At 44.5% G+C, this 19142-nt stretch overlaps 1 protein-coding gene across 1 annotated transcript in view; it reads left to right on the top strand.

The window, feature by feature from the left end:
• EGFLAM (EGF like, fibronectin type III and laminin G domains) overlaps positions 1-19142 on the top strand; it is an 81618-nt gene that overhangs the window by 12607 nt on the left and 49869 nt on the right. Inside the window, exons 2-6 of the mRNA XM_075136611.1 lie at positions 8906-9015; positions 10780-10863; positions 12570-12596; positions 16940-17057; positions 17320-17455. Coding sequence (XP_074992712.1) covers positions 8906-9015; positions 10780-10863; positions 12570-12596; positions 16940-17057; positions 17320-17455 — 475 coding nt within the window. The remainder of the gene's footprint in view (positions 1-8905; positions 9016-10779; positions 10864-12569; positions 12597-16939; positions 17058-17319; positions 17456-19142) is intronic.

Raw genomic sequence — 19142 nt, 5'->3', positions numbered from 1 at the left:
AAAGACGGGAAACAAGAAAAGACCCTATTGCTGTTTACTGTTTTACAAATGAGAATTTCACCAATATTTCAGTGAGAGAGTGAATGGCCCCTAATACACTTTGTTTCACCTCTGGGAGTAGACAAAATTTTTTCTTGAAAACAGCTTTTTCAATGATAAAATACTATTTCAATAAAACTATTTTTTTTTTGATGAATTAGTGAACTGAATTAAATAATGTTTGAAACAAAAGAAATCCAACGGAATTTATCTTTCTGGAAAATGTTTTGCTCTGAAAACTTCAATTTAGAATTAGTTTGAATTGTCTTTCATGAGTTTTTTTATTCCTATTTCCTTATATCGTGACGTGTTAGTAGTGACAGCCAGCATTTCAACAAATTCCTCTTGTTTCATGGGACACAAATAGGAGACACATCAACCTGGAAAATAAGGAGTCCTTCAGGCAGTACCTCTTAGCTGTTACCCACAGACATTTAAAAGTAAAATAATGAAATGGTTATCTCATTTTGTTGTCCTATGCCCTATCATTAATAGTAGTACAGAATATGTAATATAAAGATTTTAATTTTCCAAACCACAAACTAGTAAAGATGAAATGAACCATCTGTTTTTCCTTAAATGAATTACCATATTATTGCATGTGGATTATGAGTGAATTATTTGTATATTATTACAGGACCTGTAAATACCTGCATGCCTTGAAACAGCATAAACATCTAAAAAGGAAAGAGAAGATGAAATGCAAAATATAAGTAAAACTCTAAAAGAAAATTTTCCAACCCCAACCCTTTCAGATATTCCATTCATGAATATTTTAAAAAATACTGTTTTCAGTCAGTATTATTTTCATCTAATTTAAAATTTAAATAGATTTTGAAATTTCCTCTAAAATAGTAGTACCAACTGTGAAGAGCTTTATGCAACTCATCCAAAGTGCTTCAGATGTGAAGCCTGTGAACATAAAAAATTTATTTGGTTTGTAGTTGGGTTTTTTCTCATAACTATTCATCACGGTAGTAAGATTTTGGGGTGACTTCATGACTGGAAGGAAGGAGGAACTTGCCTGTGTCTGCACGAGCAGTTTTCTTGCAGTAGCTGGAGGAAAGTGTCAAGCTGAAGTGGTTGCTCCTGAGCTCTGCAGGAGGCCAGCATGGTTAGGCTGGGAGCAGCGGGTGGATTAATTTGAACTGTTACCATTAGGTACCCAAGCTAACTCTGCTTAAAATCGCAAGGGTCGACATAGAAGTGACATCTCTGCTGGTGGAGTCAGTGATGGCAAGGAGCATCCCGAGGCATTGGTACACCATTGACTGGCCCAGGCTGGGGACCGTTCCCAGGAGGCCCTTTGCCTGTGGCTACCCTGACGGTAGCCTATGGGTGTTTAATTTATGGGCAGAGACTGTTGTATGCGGCAGTGGGAGCTGCAATGGAAAAGACACTTGTATCGATGGGATAAGCTTTTTTACCATTTTTAATTTGAGTTGCTTTTGTGAAGCAAAAATTTAAATAAAGATAATTATTTAAAAATGGTAAAATTAACTCCATCTTAGGGAGAGGGCTCATGTATTCTTCAGCTCACTTGGAGACCTTGTTTGGTGACTTCTTTACTGGTTTAGCAGTTTTTGCATATTTTTAGAAGTACAGAACCAAAGAGATCTATAAACAAGAAACAACATAGTTAGCAGAAAAGTAAATACAACGTTGTCAGCTCAACACTGTTTATCTACAGCCGAATCCTCATTAACTTCTTGTATTTGATGTACTTTTACAATGTATAGTCATAATATGTGTAAGAGTGCTCCCCCTTGATTAATGGCTTCTCTGCATGGGACCAAAGTCATTGCTTCCATTACCAGTTTCATCAAAGCATTTTGGACAATATCGAGCTTTCTGTGCCTGACAGGCCAGAAAGGAGGGTGACTGTGTTTGTACAAAATGTGTTTAATTCTATTTTTATATAAATTGGTTCCTTGTTTTTTATGGTCAGAGCTAATCTCCGTGCCTTCTTAGGTATTGACCATATCCAACTGCAGTGGACCTTTGCAGGTGGGATCATCACCGAGGCAGATCTTCAGAGTATGTACAAGTAGTAGACATATTGCACCTCCCTTGTCTGCAGGTTCCCATCCAGCAGGCTGCAGAGGGGAGTGGGCTCCGTTGTGGTTTTGCACTGTGCGTGGTGCTACCAGATTAACAGAGCTTTCATGCTGAATTTTGAGAAGAGAGGTATTTCTGACCTGAATTATAGGAGGAACTATAAACACCCGGAGAGTTTTACCCTTGAAAACTATTTTTATTTTTTGTAGTCTAAACATGACCTTTGACATAAAGACATAAATGTTTAGACCAGTTTTAATATCCATTTTTAGTGTGCCTAATACATGATGTTTTGTAAAATCTTGCAAAATACTTCAAGTGCACATTTATCTCAAAATCATTTGTTAGTAAAAGAGCAGTATGTATTGCAACGGTTGTGATCAGCTGACAAACCGCTTTGATATAGTGTTGCAGCATGGTTGTTTCAAAGCTGTGACATCTCCAGCATCTCAGTGGCATAAACATTGCTTGTGTCAGATCCCGCAGTTACTTTGTCATGGTTGCGAAGGGAAGGTTCAGTCCAAAAATGGACATTTTTCACTTTCTGCCGGGTTGTGTGAAATTCGGACTCTGGCAACCAGAAGTGACTCTGAATCCCCATGCGCACATCGATAAGCTGCAAGGTCAGGAGCGGTGACAGCGGAGGACTGTGGGGACGGGCACACTGCATGAGGTGCTCCTCTCTGCCTTACCCTCTGTCCTCCCCAGGAGATAACTCTGTGCATGGGGCAGGGCTGGCCCAGGTTTGCCTTTTCCTCTCGGCTCCCAGTTTAACCAGGAGGCAGCACGGTCCCCGGCAGGGTGAGCGCTGCGTGCCTGCTTGTTGCACGGTTTTGTCACGGGGAGGGCAGGATGCAGCGGTGCGGTGGGCGGATCCTGCACACTCCCCAAGCCATCGTTTGATGGTTGGGTTTGATGCTGAGCATCCCCTGAGGCTGCTCGCAAAGACAGTGCTAGGTGCCGAAGGTGCTCACACCTGGTTCCCAAGCATGCCTCCTGCCACCGTCCTTGTTGCGTTAGGGGAATTCCCTGACTTCTAGGGAGAATTGAACAAGGAGGATGGAAATATAGACCTCTCCACCTCCTTGTTCTCATTTTCCCTGGCTTAAGTTTGTATTTACTCCTCCAGTGACAATTTATAGGCCAGTGTAACTGAGGTCAGTATTTGGCTCTCTGTGTCTCTTTCATCATCTGCAAATTGGAGATAGTAGTGTTTAGTAGGGCTGGGTGAATAATTCATGGCGTGGCTCCTTATTCAACAGATGCTGCCTCTCTGTTTGCAGATAGCCTGCAAATGGACTCCATTTTTTTCAAATTTATTTGTTGTTCCAAATTATTCACCAAATACTTTCTGTAAATAATTTTATTGGCCTATAGTGCATTCAGAATATGAATTTGAAGCCTGCCTTATATGAGTATTTGTCATTGCTGGTTAAAATTTGTTATTTCGGCAACTATGCCTCCCAGCAAACTTGTCTCATAGAGCCCCCCCAGAAAGTAATACAAGGATGGCACAGATATGTGAAGAGTGAATGTTTAGGGAGTATTCTTTTTCCTTCGCTACTCACGCACCTCTAATACTAACCTGCCTCACTGGGTGTTGTGAAGATTGGAAAGGTGTTTTCTGAATATGAAGTGCTGCTTAAGTGGACAGTGATACCCCAGCCCTGGCTGCTCTCCCCTGCCCCTCCTTTTGGTAGCAGGTGGTACGTGGTGGTGTATGGTCCAGCTACTGCTCCTGCAGGGCAGGAGGCGAGCGTGAGAGGTGGTGCTCTGCTGTGCTCAGAGCCCCTGAACCAAGTAGGGATCCATGAGGCTAAGTCTGTGCTAATAAAGAAAATGGGTGAGGGCCCAGAGAGCAAGTAGCATGGCATGGTTTGGCTCTCATCCATATGGCTGAACTCCTTTCCTTCCCAAAAGTTGTCTGTTCTGACTTATGGACAGGGTTTGTGAGCTGTGTATCCTCCAAACCATTCCTGGGAGACTTTCCTAGGAGGCTGAATCTGTGCCACAGACTGTACAGGCACTATGGATGTGTGGATGTCCCTGTCTTTGGGTCCTGGGTAGTTTCCAGCATCTCAGGAACGGGTTGCTCAAAGGCATTGCTCGAAGCACTGGGTGGATATTTGTTTACTTGAAGATCCATTTAGGATATGCTCTGCTCCTCTGTACCCCTTTCCTGGGAGGCACTGGCATTGTCCCTGCTTTACCCTCTAGGAAACGTGACAGGCGGGGAGGGAAACTGGGAATCTGGCTGGTGGCTTGTGTTTACGGAGTAGGAGCCTGTTAGAGCAGACTGTAATTCTGGTGCATGCTTCCATTAACGCGGGTTAGATCATTGCAGGTAACGAGGACAATTCATGGAGGTAGAGCCCTAAGTATGTTTTCCCTCCTTAATGTGTAAGTGCAGCCCTGTCCTGTTATGGCTACACAAACTTCTTGGGGATGTTACAACAGCGCATTAGTTTTCAGAATTTCTTTCAAGTTGAACTGATAAGCAGGATCCTTGGGGTGTGTAGAAAATACAAACCTCTAGCATACAATGGGTATCCCCTTTTCTGAAGGTGTATTGGTTTTTTTATCCCCCGCTGTGTTGTTTCAACAATAAAAGGAAAAAAAAAAGTTCTTGGCTGCTCTTTCCTGTGCAGCCTTGCCCAGGAGACAGTCGGCTGGGAATTTTTTTAAGGAAGAATGGCTGAAGCTTCAGGCATAGAGACTGGGTGGTGAGAGAAGTTAGGGTCTCTTAAACCTCATTTATATATTTATCCTTTCATGATTGCACCTAGCACTGTCCAGGATTTCTTTTAGCATTGAAGAGAAATGAATAATAAAAGGACCAGGAAAACAAAGATTCATCAGTGTTAACCGAGAGGTGTGGACCCCAACTGGCCACACTTGCTCACTCAAATCAAGAAACATAAGCCAAAAAGTTTCCTAGCGGAGGGAAAATGCATGGTCCGTTTGGAGAGGACCAGAATATCAGTTCTGTTCTTGTTTTAACTACTTGGGTATTGATGCTGATCGATACTGTGCAGAGTTTGTAAGCTGTTAAGTTTTGTATTTAGCTTCAAATCAAATATGTTGAAGTAACAAGTGTAAATCTGGTGTAGGCTTGCTTCACATCTAAAAATGACCTTTACAGTAGCTTGTTTTCGCTTGATATTTTGTCAGAGCTAGTGGGAAAAAAAGGAAAAAAAAGGGTTTCCTTAGCCTTTACTTAAAATTTTCATAGGTAAGCGCATGCAAAAAACTAAGTATAATACAACTGTCACCTTTAAAAAAAAGAAGTTGTTGTTAAGTGTCTGAATCAGCTATCTATTACGGTTGTTTGTTAGGTATGTTTGGTTTCAAGAGCACAGACGATGGTGGTTTGGGGAAGTGTTAAAAATCTTGCTCGGGTTACAGAGCAGACACGCTCCTCTGCCTGCCCTTTCTCACACAGTAAATGCAGTTGCTAACATAGAATCATAGAATCATAGAATCCCTAAGGTTGGAAAAGACCTCTAAGATCATCGAGTCCAACCGTCAACCCAACACTACCATGCCCACTACACCATGTCCCTAAGCACCACATCTACACGTCTTTTAAATACTTCCAGGGATGGTGACTTAACCACTTCCCTGGGCAGCCTGTCCAAGGCCACTCTTTCAGTAAAGAAATTTCTCCTAATGTCCAATCTAAACCTCCCTTGGCGCAACTTGAGGCCATTTCCTCTCGTCCTATCGTTGGTTACTTGGCAGAAGAGACCAACACCCACCTCACTACAACCTCCTTTCAGGTGGTTGTAGAGCGCGATGAGGTCTCCCCTCAGCCTCCTCTTCTCCAGGCTAAACAACCCCAGTTCCCTCAGCCGCTCCTCATAAGGCTTGTGCTCCAGGCCCTTCACCAGCTTCGTTGCCCTTCTCTGGACATGCTCCAGCACCTCAATGTCCTTCTTGTGGTGAGGGGCCCAAAACTGAACACAGGATTCGAGGTGCGGCCTCACCAGTGCCGAGTACAGGGGCACGATCACCTCCCTACTCCTGCTGGCCACACTATTTCTGATACAGGCCAGGATGCCGTTGGCCTTCTTGGCCACCTGGGCACACTGCCGGCTCATGTTCAGCCGGCTGTCAACCAGCACCCCCAGGTCCTTTTCCTCTGGGCAGCTTTCCAGCCACTCTTCCCCAAGCCTGTAGCGTTGCCTGGGGTTGTTGTGGCCGAAGTGCAGGACCCGGCACTTGGCCTTGTTGAACCTCATACAGTTGGCCTCAGCCCATCGACCCAGCCTGTCCAGGTCCCTCTGCAGAGCCTTCCCACCCTCTAGCAGATCAACACTCCCACCCAACTTGGTGTCGTCTGCAAACTGACTGAGGGAGCACTCGATCCCCTCGTCCAGATCACTGATAAAGAGATTGAACAGGACCGGCCCTAAAACTGAGCCCTGGGGAACACCGCTCGTGACCGGCCGCCAACTTGATTTAACTCCGTTGACCACAACTCTCTGGGCTCGGCCGTCCAGCCAGTTTTTTACCCAGCGAAGAGTGCACCTGTCTAGGCCGTGAGCCGCCAGCTTCTCTAGGAGAATGCTGTGGGAGACAGCGTCAAAGGCTTTACTGAAGTCCAGGCAGACCACATCCACAGCCTTTCCCTCATCCAGGAGGCGGGTCACCTGGTCATAGGAGGAGATCAGGTTGGTCAAGCAGGACCTGTCTTCCATGAACCCGTGCTGGCTGGGCCTGATCTCCTGGTTGTCCTGCACATGGCTTGTGAGCACCCTCAAGACCAACCGCTCCATAACCTTCCCCGGCACCGAGGTCAGGCTGACCGGTCTGTAGTTCCCCGGATCCTCCTTCTGGCCCTTCTTGTAGATGGGAGTCACATTGGCGAGCCTCCAGTCGTCCGGGACCTCCCCAGTTAACCAGGACTGCTGGTTAATGGTGGAGAGCGGCTCGGCAAGCTCCTCCGCCAGCTCCCTCAGCACCCTCGGGTGGATCCCATCCGGCACCATAGACTTGTGAACGTCCAGGTGGTGTAGCAGATCATTAACTGCTTCCTCGTGGATTATGGGGGGTTTATCCTGCTCGTCGTCCCTGTCTTCCAGCTCAGGGGGCTGAGTACCCTGAGGATAACTGCTCTGACTATTAAAGACTGAGGCAAAGAAGGCATTAAGTACCTCAGCCTTATCCTCATCCTTGGTGGCAATGTTCCCCCCTGCATCCAATAGAGGATGGAGATTTTCCTTGGCTCTCCTTTTGTCATTAATATACTTGTAAAGGTATTTTTTGTTGTCTCTCACGACCGCGGCCAGGTTGAGCTCTAGCTGGGCTTTTGCCTTTCTAATTTCCTCTCTGCACGACCTAACGAGATCCCTGTACTCTTCTTGAGTTGCCTGCCCCTTCTTCCAAAGGTGGTAAACTCTCCTTTTTTTCCTGAGTCCCAGCAAAATCTCCCCATTCAGCCAGGCCGGTCGCCTTCCCCGCCCGTTCTTCTTGCGGCACATGGGGACAGCCTGCTCCTGCGCCTTTAAGACTTCCTTCTTGAAGAACGTCCAGCCTTCCTGGACCCCTTTGCTCTTCAGGACTGTCTCCCAAGGGACCCTCTCGACCAGTGTCCTGAGCAGGCCAAAGTCCGCCCGCCGGAAGTCCATGGTAGCGGTTTTGCTGACCCTGCTCCTTACTTCACCAAGTATTGAGAATTCTATCATTTCATGGTCGCTAAGCCCAAGCCGGCCTCCGACCACCACATCTCCCACCAGTCCTTCTCTGTTCGTGAACAGCAGGTCAAGCGAGGCATCTCCCCTGGTGGGCTCGCTTACCAGCTGTGTCAGGAAGTTATCCTCCACACACTCCAGGAACCTCCTCGACTGTTTCCTCTCTGCCGTGTGGTATTTCCAGCAGACGTCCGGAAAGTTGAAGTGCCCCACGAGAACAAGGGCTAGCGACTGTGACACTTCTGCGAGCCTCTGGTAGAATATTTCATCTGCCTCCTCGTCCTGGTTAGGTGGTCTAGAGACATGTTACTAGAGACGTGGAGCTCAGGGTTTCCTTCTTCTCCAGTCTTTTTTTTTTGCAGTAATCAAATTAGCTATTTCACTGAAACACCAGCCTGTACCATGGGAAGGGAGGGAGGTGGATAGGTGCTGTAAGACCAGTATAGCCGTATAAAAATGCCCTCCTCCTGCTGCAGCTGGTGAGAGACGGGGTTGATCGTGGCAGCACTGAAAGTGTGATGGCAAGAGATCCCATCACTGTAACCTGCGTCTGGAGAGGGGCAGGTGGGAACTGAGGGGTCCTTTGTGCTCTTCTTGCACAGGGCAAATTTGCTTCTTCTTACTTAAATCATTGCCCTTCCCATCCATAGCTGTCACGAAGGAATTGAGGTTGCAGAGGCCGATGGTGATCGGGAGACCTCTCGGTGGCCCATGAAGGGGGTCTTTGGCCTATGCCAAAGCAGCAAAGAGCTGAAGAGGAGGCATGTTTTGGGTTTGGTTTGGTTTTCCTCACACCAGGGTGTGGCTGTTGGACATGAAGCCTGGAGAGGCGGTGAGGGGGAGGCTGAAGGTGTCCATGAGGTGTCCTGAACTGATCAACAGCTCCTTGCCACTGAGAGAGGGGATGTCCTGCTTCACCCCCTTTCTCCCTTGGAGGGCAGAGGTGGAGAGGGAAGAGGTGCACCCAAGTCAAATCTGAGTAGTGGCCGATATTCGTCAGTTTGGAACAAAGGCAGCACACATCTATTCTTCTTCAAAGCCATACCTGCCAGGTGGCTAAAGGAGAGGTTTTATGTCCTATGGCTTCTTACACAATGTCATTTTGCTTTGAGCAGATAGGCTGGGGCCTCCTCTTGATATACTGCTGGATTCACTGAACTGCACAGCGTTCAGCGTGCAATGGAGGATGCCAAAGCAGCATGCGAGCACCATCACAGGATATACGGTAAGTGATCCTCTATGCTGCTGGTAGAGGATTGCAAAACCTACACGGCCTCAGGCTACGCACGCAGCATGGCGAAGCAAGCAGGAGAGCCCACTCTCGTAACAAATTGTGCCATTGCCCAGAACGTGGTCAAGGGACAATGGGCTTGAACGGATTGAGCTGTAACTTTAAGAAACAAGTAGTTCATGTTTCAGAAGCAGGCTATGATGGGAATTTGGTTTGGATACCAAGGGCTTGTAGTGGGTATAGATTGCTTTTCTGTTGTGGTTTTCATGCAAGGATCTCGGTGCTTTCTGCAGCTGATAAAACAGTAGAGCAGAGTAGTTCCATATTACACTGTGCAAGGGAGATCCATGATGATTTCAGGGCTGTTCAGACCCTTTGACTCGTAATTCCAGCCTGAGGATTGCTTTAGCAGGAACAGTTTTTCCAAACTACATCTCTAAACCTTCCCAGAGTGGCAGCAGGTACAGGGGAAGGACAGTTTCGTGGTGTCTCTTCCCCTGATAGATACTGTACTGCATAGCATCCCTGGGAACCAAGCCACAGCCTTAAATATCAGAAGAGACTTTTTTTTATTCCCTCTTACCTCTGTGGTGAATTTCCCTTAAAAAAGTTGGGTGATTTTCCTGTGTTACCCAGCAATTTACCCTCCTCCAGCCCAGGGGAGGCTCTGCTCCCCCTCCAAGCCTCTGCTACGTTACCTTCTGCCTGTTGGGCAAAGTGGAGTGGCTAGCCTAAACTGGGTACTGTGTTTTAGTGTGCAGGCAGAAAAACAATGAGCACTAATCTGCCATTTATTCATGTTTATTAGGTGTTGCTTTAACAGGTGTTCCACGGCAAAGAAACTCGGTCCCAAAGTGGAAGTTAGTCAGTGGAGAATTAGCATCAAAGATGTGGGATATCGACTAGAATTCATTGGTTTCCCCTTTAACAAAAAACAAATAGCTGCTGTTTTTGTAAGCATTTTTTGTGGAAGGATTTGAAATTTCCAGAAAAAGAAAATCCAAAATTCAGTTTTATGTAAAAAGGTGGGAAGCAGAAAACTTCTGACAACCTTTATTATTAATGTACGCTAAAAGAGTGAGAAAATTCCTTGAAATAGGTATTTCGGGTACATATGCTTCATCCCATGGTCTTGTAAATGACACTAACAGAGCCCAGCTGCAGGGTTGTTTTTATTGTTATGAAAGCGCTTGTCGTCTAGGACACGGAGAAGCACTTGCTGAGGCCAGAACCTGCCTCAGCCAGGCCCTGTGTGTAGTTGGATCCGCTCTTCTGTGTGAAAACAGAGGTGCAGTGAGTAAGTGGCTTTTCCAGAGGTCATGATGTTTTTCAAACAGTTGCAATACTTAATAGTCACAAATCATAAATAGTTTTCACTGTTCATGCAGTACATCAAGCATCCAAGCCCCAGTTTATATTTAAGCCTTGAGCATGTGGCATGATGGTAAAACCAGTGACAAACAGCATTGAGAGTGCTATACCCAAACCATCTTCCCTTCATGTTAGCTTTTGACCTTCTGGCATCTCAGGGTCTCCGTGCACAGGAAATCAGACTCTCCCTGGCTCGTTAGTCTCCAGTACATGGCAACAGGCATGGAGAGGCGCTTATGATACAGCAATTTTTATAATGACATAATCACATAATGTCAGTATCTTCCTTATATATGTCCACAATGTGATAACAACGCACTTGTTTTTAAGTCATTCTGAAGCATGGCGTTATTGCTTTAACTGGCTTGACTGTATCTTCTTCCCAAGGTGTTTTACTCAGAGGTTGAAGATGACAAAGCAGTTAAACAGCTCTCACATGATGTTCCCCTGAGTTTGGATATGGTTAGCATGGTGAGTATTTCTTTTCATCAACAGTCAGAGCACTGAAGTGGAGGAACTTGCAAGTAGGAACTTGCAACTGTCTACTTGCTGCTAGTTTGTGAATTACGCTGAGGATCCAAGCCCCAGATCTGCTCTGGGTATTGAGCAAAAGGAAATCACAATGTTTTTCTGTAATCCAGTCAGTGTGATACACTTTTGCTCCTTGTTGTCTGACTAATTTATCATGTAAAACTATGGGGACTTGCTTGCGTCTTCCTAGTACTGACCTTTGGCATCTACTGAAATACAACGTTTAATTTTGAATATGCATTTTCTGTGCACTTCCACACATGGAAGGGGAACTGCACGACTCCATGTACAGAGTTGCTATATCAGTGTATGTGTATTGCAGTGTCTGACACAGGTAAGTGTGTGAGTTAAAGGAGACAGTTTTCAGTGTATTTTTGCCTCTGTGTGAGACTGTGGCCTCCTGAAATACGGAATTTAAAACTTAATAATGCTGCTTTAGTTGCAGTTGTGCAAGTCCATCTCCTAGAAGATTCCCTCAAATTCTGTTTTTTTTGTTCTTGAAAGCACTACTTTTTCTCCTTGCTTCCCATTTTGCCCCTTTCCTTTAGTTCTGTTTTTCTTTTTATAGCTCCTTCGTTTTCTTACTTTACTTTATTTCACTTTCCCCTTCTCTTCCCTCCCTCCCTTTTTCTGTCCACTTTCCTTTTCCATTCGCAAATGAACAGCGCCCATCCTCTTCTGGTGCACGGCTGAGCAATTAGTGCCGAGATGAAAGCAATTCCTCCGTGCTTCTGGATGGTTTTGATACTGTCTGCTTTTAAAGGGTATTCTCGAAACATGCCGGTGCTTCCTCAGTACGGAGAAGCTGCTTTTTGAGTTCAGCAAGGCAGAAACAGAAATATTCCAGCCTCTGCTCGGGCAGAGAGTGAAGGAGTGTTGCAGGCAGGGTGCTGCGAGGGGAGCACTTTCATACCATGCTCTGCAAAGGGCAGTCTGTCCACGAGACAGCAGCGTTACCAGCACAGAAATCAAAGGCTTATGTGTGCACACAGAGGAGCATTGCAGGCTTTCCAATCTTTATTTGGTGATCCTTCTTCACAATTCAATTTTTTTCTCCTTTCTCTTCTACTCGTCTTCATTCTCCTTTATTTCCTGACCACTGTTTCTTCAGCCTCCCTACCTGATGTTCAGCAATATGCATTCCCTGATATTTCCTGATGCCTGCTGGGCAGTGCTCAGAAACCTTCCCCGTGAGAAGCGTGAGTGAGAGGAATGCTCAGATTTCCTGCAGTTTTCTATCACTCTGGTTGTCGGTTCTGAGTCCTGCAGATTTCTGGGATCATGGCAAGTGAAAGAATCCCATTGCCGTGATATATTATTTCTTTATTTATGCATTATTTTCTCCCTTCTGATCTTTATCTCTGTATTTCTCACTTGCTTTTTTTCCCAAAAAAACATTCTTCCTAGTAGTGCCAACAAAGATCAAACAGTGCATTGGTTTTTAATCTTAATCCTGACAGTAGTAGTTCTTACTGGGAGAACAGAATGTGTATCCCAGTACTCACGCAGATGAATAACAGCCACGTAGATTACTATATGCTGCAGCATTGGCCTTGTTTTAATTCCCTGATCTGTTGTTTATGTGGTTTTGCCATCACTTTTTAGTATGTTACTTTATTAACAAGTCCTATTTCGCTTTTCCCCAGGGTCAGCTTGAAGGACAAGCAATTTTTGTAAGTATTGCTTCACGTGAAACTTGGTCACAGCTGTGATTTAAAATGAAATTGAACATTCCTGACGTGTCTTTCCACAGATTCACACACAAAAGTTGATCTCAAATGTTCATTCTACTTAGCACTTATACAGGATCTTTTGTAGTCAAAATGTGGCAAATAGTAGCTAAAGCTCAAAATCCAAAGATGAAGAAGGTGGACATGTGTAAGTGTAGCAGCTCTCTTTTTAGCAATGGATAAACTTTCCTATCGGTCATCAAAAGTATGTCTTGTTTTGCTGGAGGAAATTTGTGTAAAAAAATGAGGTATATCCAGGCATTGAGGACTTAGAGGGGACAGGGACAGCTCGGTAGTCAGACACAGAGTGACGGGGAAGGGTAGAGCAGTCCGGCAGTGGGAGAGGTGGTGGAGAGGAAAAAACCTGAGCCAGTCCAACGAGAGCTGAGGAGGAGGAGCACGGGAGGAGGCCAGCCATGGAATGCCCAGGAGGAAGTAGTGAGAGACTAACAACTAGTATAAAACAGGTTTGAAAGAAACACCAGCCCTCTTAATGGCTTTGCAGCTGGTGAATTATTCAGATTGATTATTTCCAGTCGTGCGCTCGGTCCACTCTGCTTCCTATGAGCAGTAAACAGATTGGGCTTATTGTGAGGGGGGAAGCAAGCAGATGGTGCTTGGGATTGGGTAGGATAAGAGCAGCGATTTCAGTGTTTAACTGAAATCCCTAACATCAACAACTCTTGCAAACTTTTTTCCTCTGAGATCTGTTCTAGGAATGGAGAAATCCCACAAAGTTGGTGAATCTCACATGGCTTTCATGGTCTGAATTAAGGGAAGTTTGGTTGGACTGTAGGAGGCTGATGTCTGGATGAGACCTCAGGATGCACTTGAACCAGGACTATCTGATTCAATCCCAGCTGAGTTGAGTCTGGATTATGGCATTTCAGAGTTGAGGTTCCATGCTGGGCCCTTTTTTCCTGCTTGATAAAAATAACACTTCTGAGGGGTACTTGTGGAGAAGTATGACTGACTGGGATTAATCAGCTCCCAGCTGTCATTAATCCTCAGGAAGTGGTGTTCTTGCTGAAATGCTTTCCGTTATATTCATACCAAACTCAACAGAAATCTGCAATAGTTTTGTGGTCAGGTCTGCACAGTTCGTGTTTCCGTCACTAAGCCTCCTCTCCTGGTGCCGGGTACAACCCCGCTGCTTGCTTTCTCAGAGGCTTCTCTGGACCATGCGAGACTGTCATAGCAACAGCTGAACTGGGTCGCCTGTTTCTGTGTGTGTGTACGTGCATGTGCCTGTGCGTTAGCAAAGTGGATAATGTAGTATAGCTGTATTATGTCATCTTATAATAGAGAACACGTAAGTGAGAGCAGCCGGGAGAAGTGCAGATTTAATTTAATAAGGCAGTTGTTCTACTGGGCATAAAATTCATGAAGTTGAGCACAAATATTAAAAAAAAAAAAAAAGCAAGAAAAATTAGCAGGCTTTAAGAGTGGGAGATTTTAGGTCAGGCACAGAGCCCTGGAGAGCAATAGTGTTCCCTATCAAATCACCAAACACACCAGTACAAAATGGGGAGTGACCAGCTGAGACCAGTAGTGCAGGGAAGGAGTTGTCAGGGGATCAAGTGTCATTAAACCCAGCTCAGTTTCTGCAGCTGCGTTTTATTCCAGGGTTTGGTGTTTTTTTGGATTAAAACCAAACCAAACAAAACAGAAAACAGGTTTTCTTTGGAAAATAATTTGTAATCCAGGTTTCTGTGAGGCGGCTTACTGCGCAGCCTCACAAAGAGTTTCATCGCACTTGGAGGGAGGGCAAGCTGTGTGGCAAGGCAGGGAGAGATACACGGTTTCTACGTACACCTGACTCCTCTACCACAGAAAAGGCATTGCTTCGCCCCCTTCAAGGATGTGAGATTGTAATGAAAATACCGAATGTCATTTTGCAGGGTTTTAGCAAGAGTGTTGTGTGAGACAGGAGAGTGAGGCTGGTGCCTAGTAAAGCCGCACTGGCAACGTAATGTCCACTTCAGGGTATCGTGCTTCAAAATACAGAGGCAATCTGAGTGGAGAGAAAGACGACAAAAATGATGGGCAGCTAACTCTTCCTCATCCCACCTAAATTCCTTATCTGTGAGGCCACTGTGTCTCTTCTGGGATGGAGAAAACTTGAGTTTAAAACCCTTCTCCTAAATACAAGCAAAAAAAAAGAGATGAAATATGTACTCCCAGGCTCCTGGGCAGTGGGGTACAAGAAAATGTGTTGCTTCTCCAGAACCTCATTTGTAAGTGTCCTGATGTGAGGTGGATATTCCCTGAGATTGCCACGGGTTAGGATAGCTTGGTGATGTCCTGAATCTTTACCTATTCACTAATGTCTTGATCCTAGACGATTAGAAGATACTTGATCTCAAAGATGCCCACTGTATGTCAACAGCTGGGTTCATGGAGAGGATATTGCCAGAAGAAAGAGGTTTTGAGGGTACACATGTTGAATTTAAATATCTAAGTAGATATTAGAACTTTGATCTTGATTGGCCTTGCAGTACCTCCAGACTTGAGTCTGGAGGTAATAATATGAGGCAAGTACATCAATATCCCACTGTCTGCAGAGGCCAAGTTCCTGAACAGTGTGAAAGCACTAAGATACATAATGAAGGATTTTTTCTCATAAGAATGAATGTAATAAAGAGGGATGCCAGCAGGAGCAAATGCACACAGTTTTAATACAGAAGGACAGTATGTATATTATAGAGGATGGAATGGCAGGAACAGGATCATCAGTATTGTCATCAGGAGGAGGTGCTGGGTTTTCAGCAACTGGCTTTTCAGATCACATTTTGAAAGGTCTCAGTCACTTCAGCTACAAGACTGAAAGACCCAGATAAATCTTCTGGTGTGAGTGTTCTTGCTGCCTCTCTCTGGGCAGTTACTCCTCCAGCGTTGTTATCATCTCCCTCGGATGAATCCAAATCATTCAAGCAGATCAAGGGTGAATGATGGAAAAACAGGATAATGGTCAGGTGGTCTGTGTTAATAGGAAATCAGTGATGGAGCTCCAAAACCACAGCTAGAGAAATGACAGATGGCAGGGTGTTGCCGAACAATGTTGTAGTAATAACATAAGTTCCCCAAAGAATAGAGAGGGACACTTTGTCCAAAAGACCGCCATAGGAAATTCAGCAGTTAATAAAATTTTGGGATTGTTTACTATTTTACTGCAACTGGAAACGCAGATTTAAAGTCTGCTCCGGTATGAAGAGAAAGGACATCTCTGCATTTTCACGTGCACTGTGAATAATGTTTTTAATATCAGAGAACGAAAAACAGAAGAAAAATCTCTGTAGAAGAGTTTTTTATAAGTGCTTTTTTTCACAACAAAATAGTCTGTGGTGTAGAACCTGGTATTTCTGTTTACTTGCATATACTGTCAAAATTTGTAAATCTGAGATTTGCATCTCTGCAGAGAGGCTGCAGTTAAAGAATACTGAATTTCTAATAATGCTTACACATGCTCCATTAAAGACCAGATCTAAATGTCTGAAGCTGATCTACGCTATGTGCGCCAGCCAATGATAAAATGTAATTTTTTGGTGACATTTGCTAATTTCTGGGAGATTTGAGCAGGGTCCTCTGAACAGTATTCAGCAGCACAAGCTCTTCACGTGGAGGTTAGCATCACCTCCCCTACAATAGTTGCCTGTGGGTTAATCTTTCTGTGTTTATGGCAGAAGGACAAATCAGGGAAATGCTTGCTTCAGGTCAAGGCTGATAGCTAGGCTAGGAAAATTGCAAGAGGCGATGGGAATGGTCTCTGCTCTGTGAGAACTTGAAGATCATCAGTTCACACTGCAGCAACTTGCTTCATTCTCAGGAGCTTCTACAGTCTCTGGATGTAAAAGAAAAACAAAAACAAAACAAACAAAAAAACCAACCAAACAAACAAACCAAAACAAACAAAAAAGGAAATGCACCAGACTGATACTGAATGCCAGCAGTTGGCTCAAGGGAGGGAATAGTACGTGACTTTGACTTCACCAGCAAAAAAGCCAGACAGTGAATGCAAACAATCTGCAACCTTGTGAATTATGCTGAGAAATGGGTCCAGGTCATCCCTGTGGATTCCCCCGGGGCAAAGCTGCAGCTTGAGAGGAAACACGTGGTGCTGTTTGTTTTTGTTGCTTCTGAGCTGAGCTGGGCTGGGGATAATCCTCCTAGGAGGTTACATGGAAAATGCCTTGTAAGATCCTGGAATCCCAGCTCACAGCGCCGTCCCCAGTTGCATGGAAGAGTTTTCACAATGTTCTTGTCTTGTCTTCTCTTGACTCTGGTAGGAGGTTGTTATCGGTGATCTAAAGCCAGGCACTCCACACCGCGTCAGCGTTGGAGCATACGGCTGGGCAGGGAAAGGACGACCCAGCATGCCCAGAGACGTGACGACCTTATCCCAAGGTAACGCTGCCTACATGGCTTTCTGTTGCGAAACTGGCAGGGCGCATGTCTGTAACACAGCAGGTCACTCACACCTAAATCTCTGTCATGTGCAGTATCGTAATGTTTTACTATTACTTTTCCACAAGTATGGGGTTTTAGAGGGTCATCAGGTAAAGGGAGAAGCCTCTAAATTTGATTCCCAAGCCTGTGGGTGTTTGGTTTAAGTGTGTTAGCCTGTCCACTTCTCTGATGCTGTTCCTTTACATTTCTTCTGGCTTAGATAAGTGCATGCCCCCTGCACCACCCTATCAGCCCCAGATTGTGGTAGTTTCTGATTCAGAAGTTGCGTTATCCTGGAAGCCTGGAGTGAGCGAAGGAAGTTCTCCCATCCAGTACTACACGGTGGAGTTTATGAGGCAAGTTTGCCAGTGGAGTCTGAATTTCAGTGTTTGTGCACTACAGGTCTTTTTAATCTAAATAGCACTATTAAACTGCGTATAGATTCTTCTCATGAATAATACACTTAGTTTTCCTCTCGATGTGTGTTGAATTACCATGAAAATTCAAAGACAAAACCAGAAATAATCTAATTTGTTATAAAATTACCAATAAGTTGTACCTTTTGATTGAAGAAAATAAGGTCTCATTTCATCTGTTACCTTTAATAAAGGCCTGGGTAAATGAAGTTTTAAGTTTCTCCTGTCATCAAACGCTGTCGAACCATGCTGAGAAAAGTGTGTGGCAGAGCAGTTCCCCTGAACAGGAATACCCTGGGCTGCTACAGGACATAATCCGGGATTACAAACTCAGTATGTTGGGCAGTTTTACCTGCCAAAAGTCTTGGGTCTTGAGATGGCAGAACTCAGACTTGCTTTGTTATCCTAATGCTAATCAAGTTTACATGAAATGTTGGCCTTTCTGTTTAGATTTTTTTTTGGGGGGGAGGGGGTGTTGGTGGGTTTTTTTTTCTTCTTTTATGTTCAACTCTCTAAAATTTGCAGTAATAGAACTGAACTGTGAAAAGTTGCCAATCAAGTTGCTTTTGTAAGACGCATATGAAGGGTCAGGAGGAGGTGGTTGTATCTGCATGCACAAACAAGTATTCATACCTGGCTGTTCATATGCTTGTGTAAGCTAATATCTGCATACAAAGCTGTTTATTTTCATGTGCTTGCCCCTATGTTTACCCTTACAGTGAATGCAAAATTCAACCTTTGGAAGTTTAATCCTTTGGGTGAACACTTGATGACAGGTTTTAGATGAGGTTCCTGGATGAGAAGGGAGAATTGCTTCTTTAACTACCCTGAGCTGTAAAGGTCAAAAAATCATTTTTCAGAAAAACACATTCATTTTTAAAAAAGAATTGTTGTTGTTAGAACAGACAGAAAGAACTATTGGTTTTCAGTGCTCGAAGTATGGTTACAATCTAGAAGATATTGATATATTGAAAAGAATTCCCAGGCTGAAAGCCTGCTTGTGAATTTACGTTGCACTTTGTGTTTGAATCAGAATGCCCCGTGTTTAGTGAGAAGCCATCTGATGTTGATTGTACTGGGAGGCAGGACGTGAAGGCTGAAGATGCGTGATGGCCGTTATGTGAACTCTGCTGTAGCATTACCATGAAACTTCTCCAATATCTATTTTTTGAACACAGTGGTTATCTGAGCCCTTCTCTCTTCTCCCATCTCTTCTCTCTCATGTGCTCGGTGGATGGGGAAGGGATTTTGCTGGGTTCTGATTGACCTCATTTCTGTCGCTTCCGTGCTTTTGCTGGAAAGTGGAGCCTGCAGGTTTTATGTACACCTCTTCACAGCACCAGGGGTCTGCTAATGGAAGAAGAAGTGGGCACCATCATCTCCATCTGACACATTGAAAGTGCACCCTTGAATGCTTTTGTTCAGACAGAGAGTGGAAAGCTGCCTTCACTGTTTAAGTCAAAAGATGCGAGTAATTGAAATTTCAGTGTTTCGTTGTTTTTAGACTTTAGGAAGGAATTTGCTAACAGCACAATGTTTTGATTACACTGTTTAGTTTGAGGTTTAAAGCTAAGCTTGAAGTGTATTTGTTAATTTTGGGATTATGCTCTCTTAGACTTGGAAGCTT

The sequence above is a fragment of the Calonectris borealis genome, chromosome Z (genome assembly GCF_964195595.1).
Source record: "Calonectris borealis chromosome Z, bCalBor7.hap1.2, whole genome shotgun sequence".
Lineage (NCBI taxonomy): Eukaryota > Metazoa > Chordata > Aves > Procellariiformes > Procellariidae > Calonectris > Calonectris borealis.
This window is presented reverse-complemented; position numbering and strand designations above follow the sequence as displayed.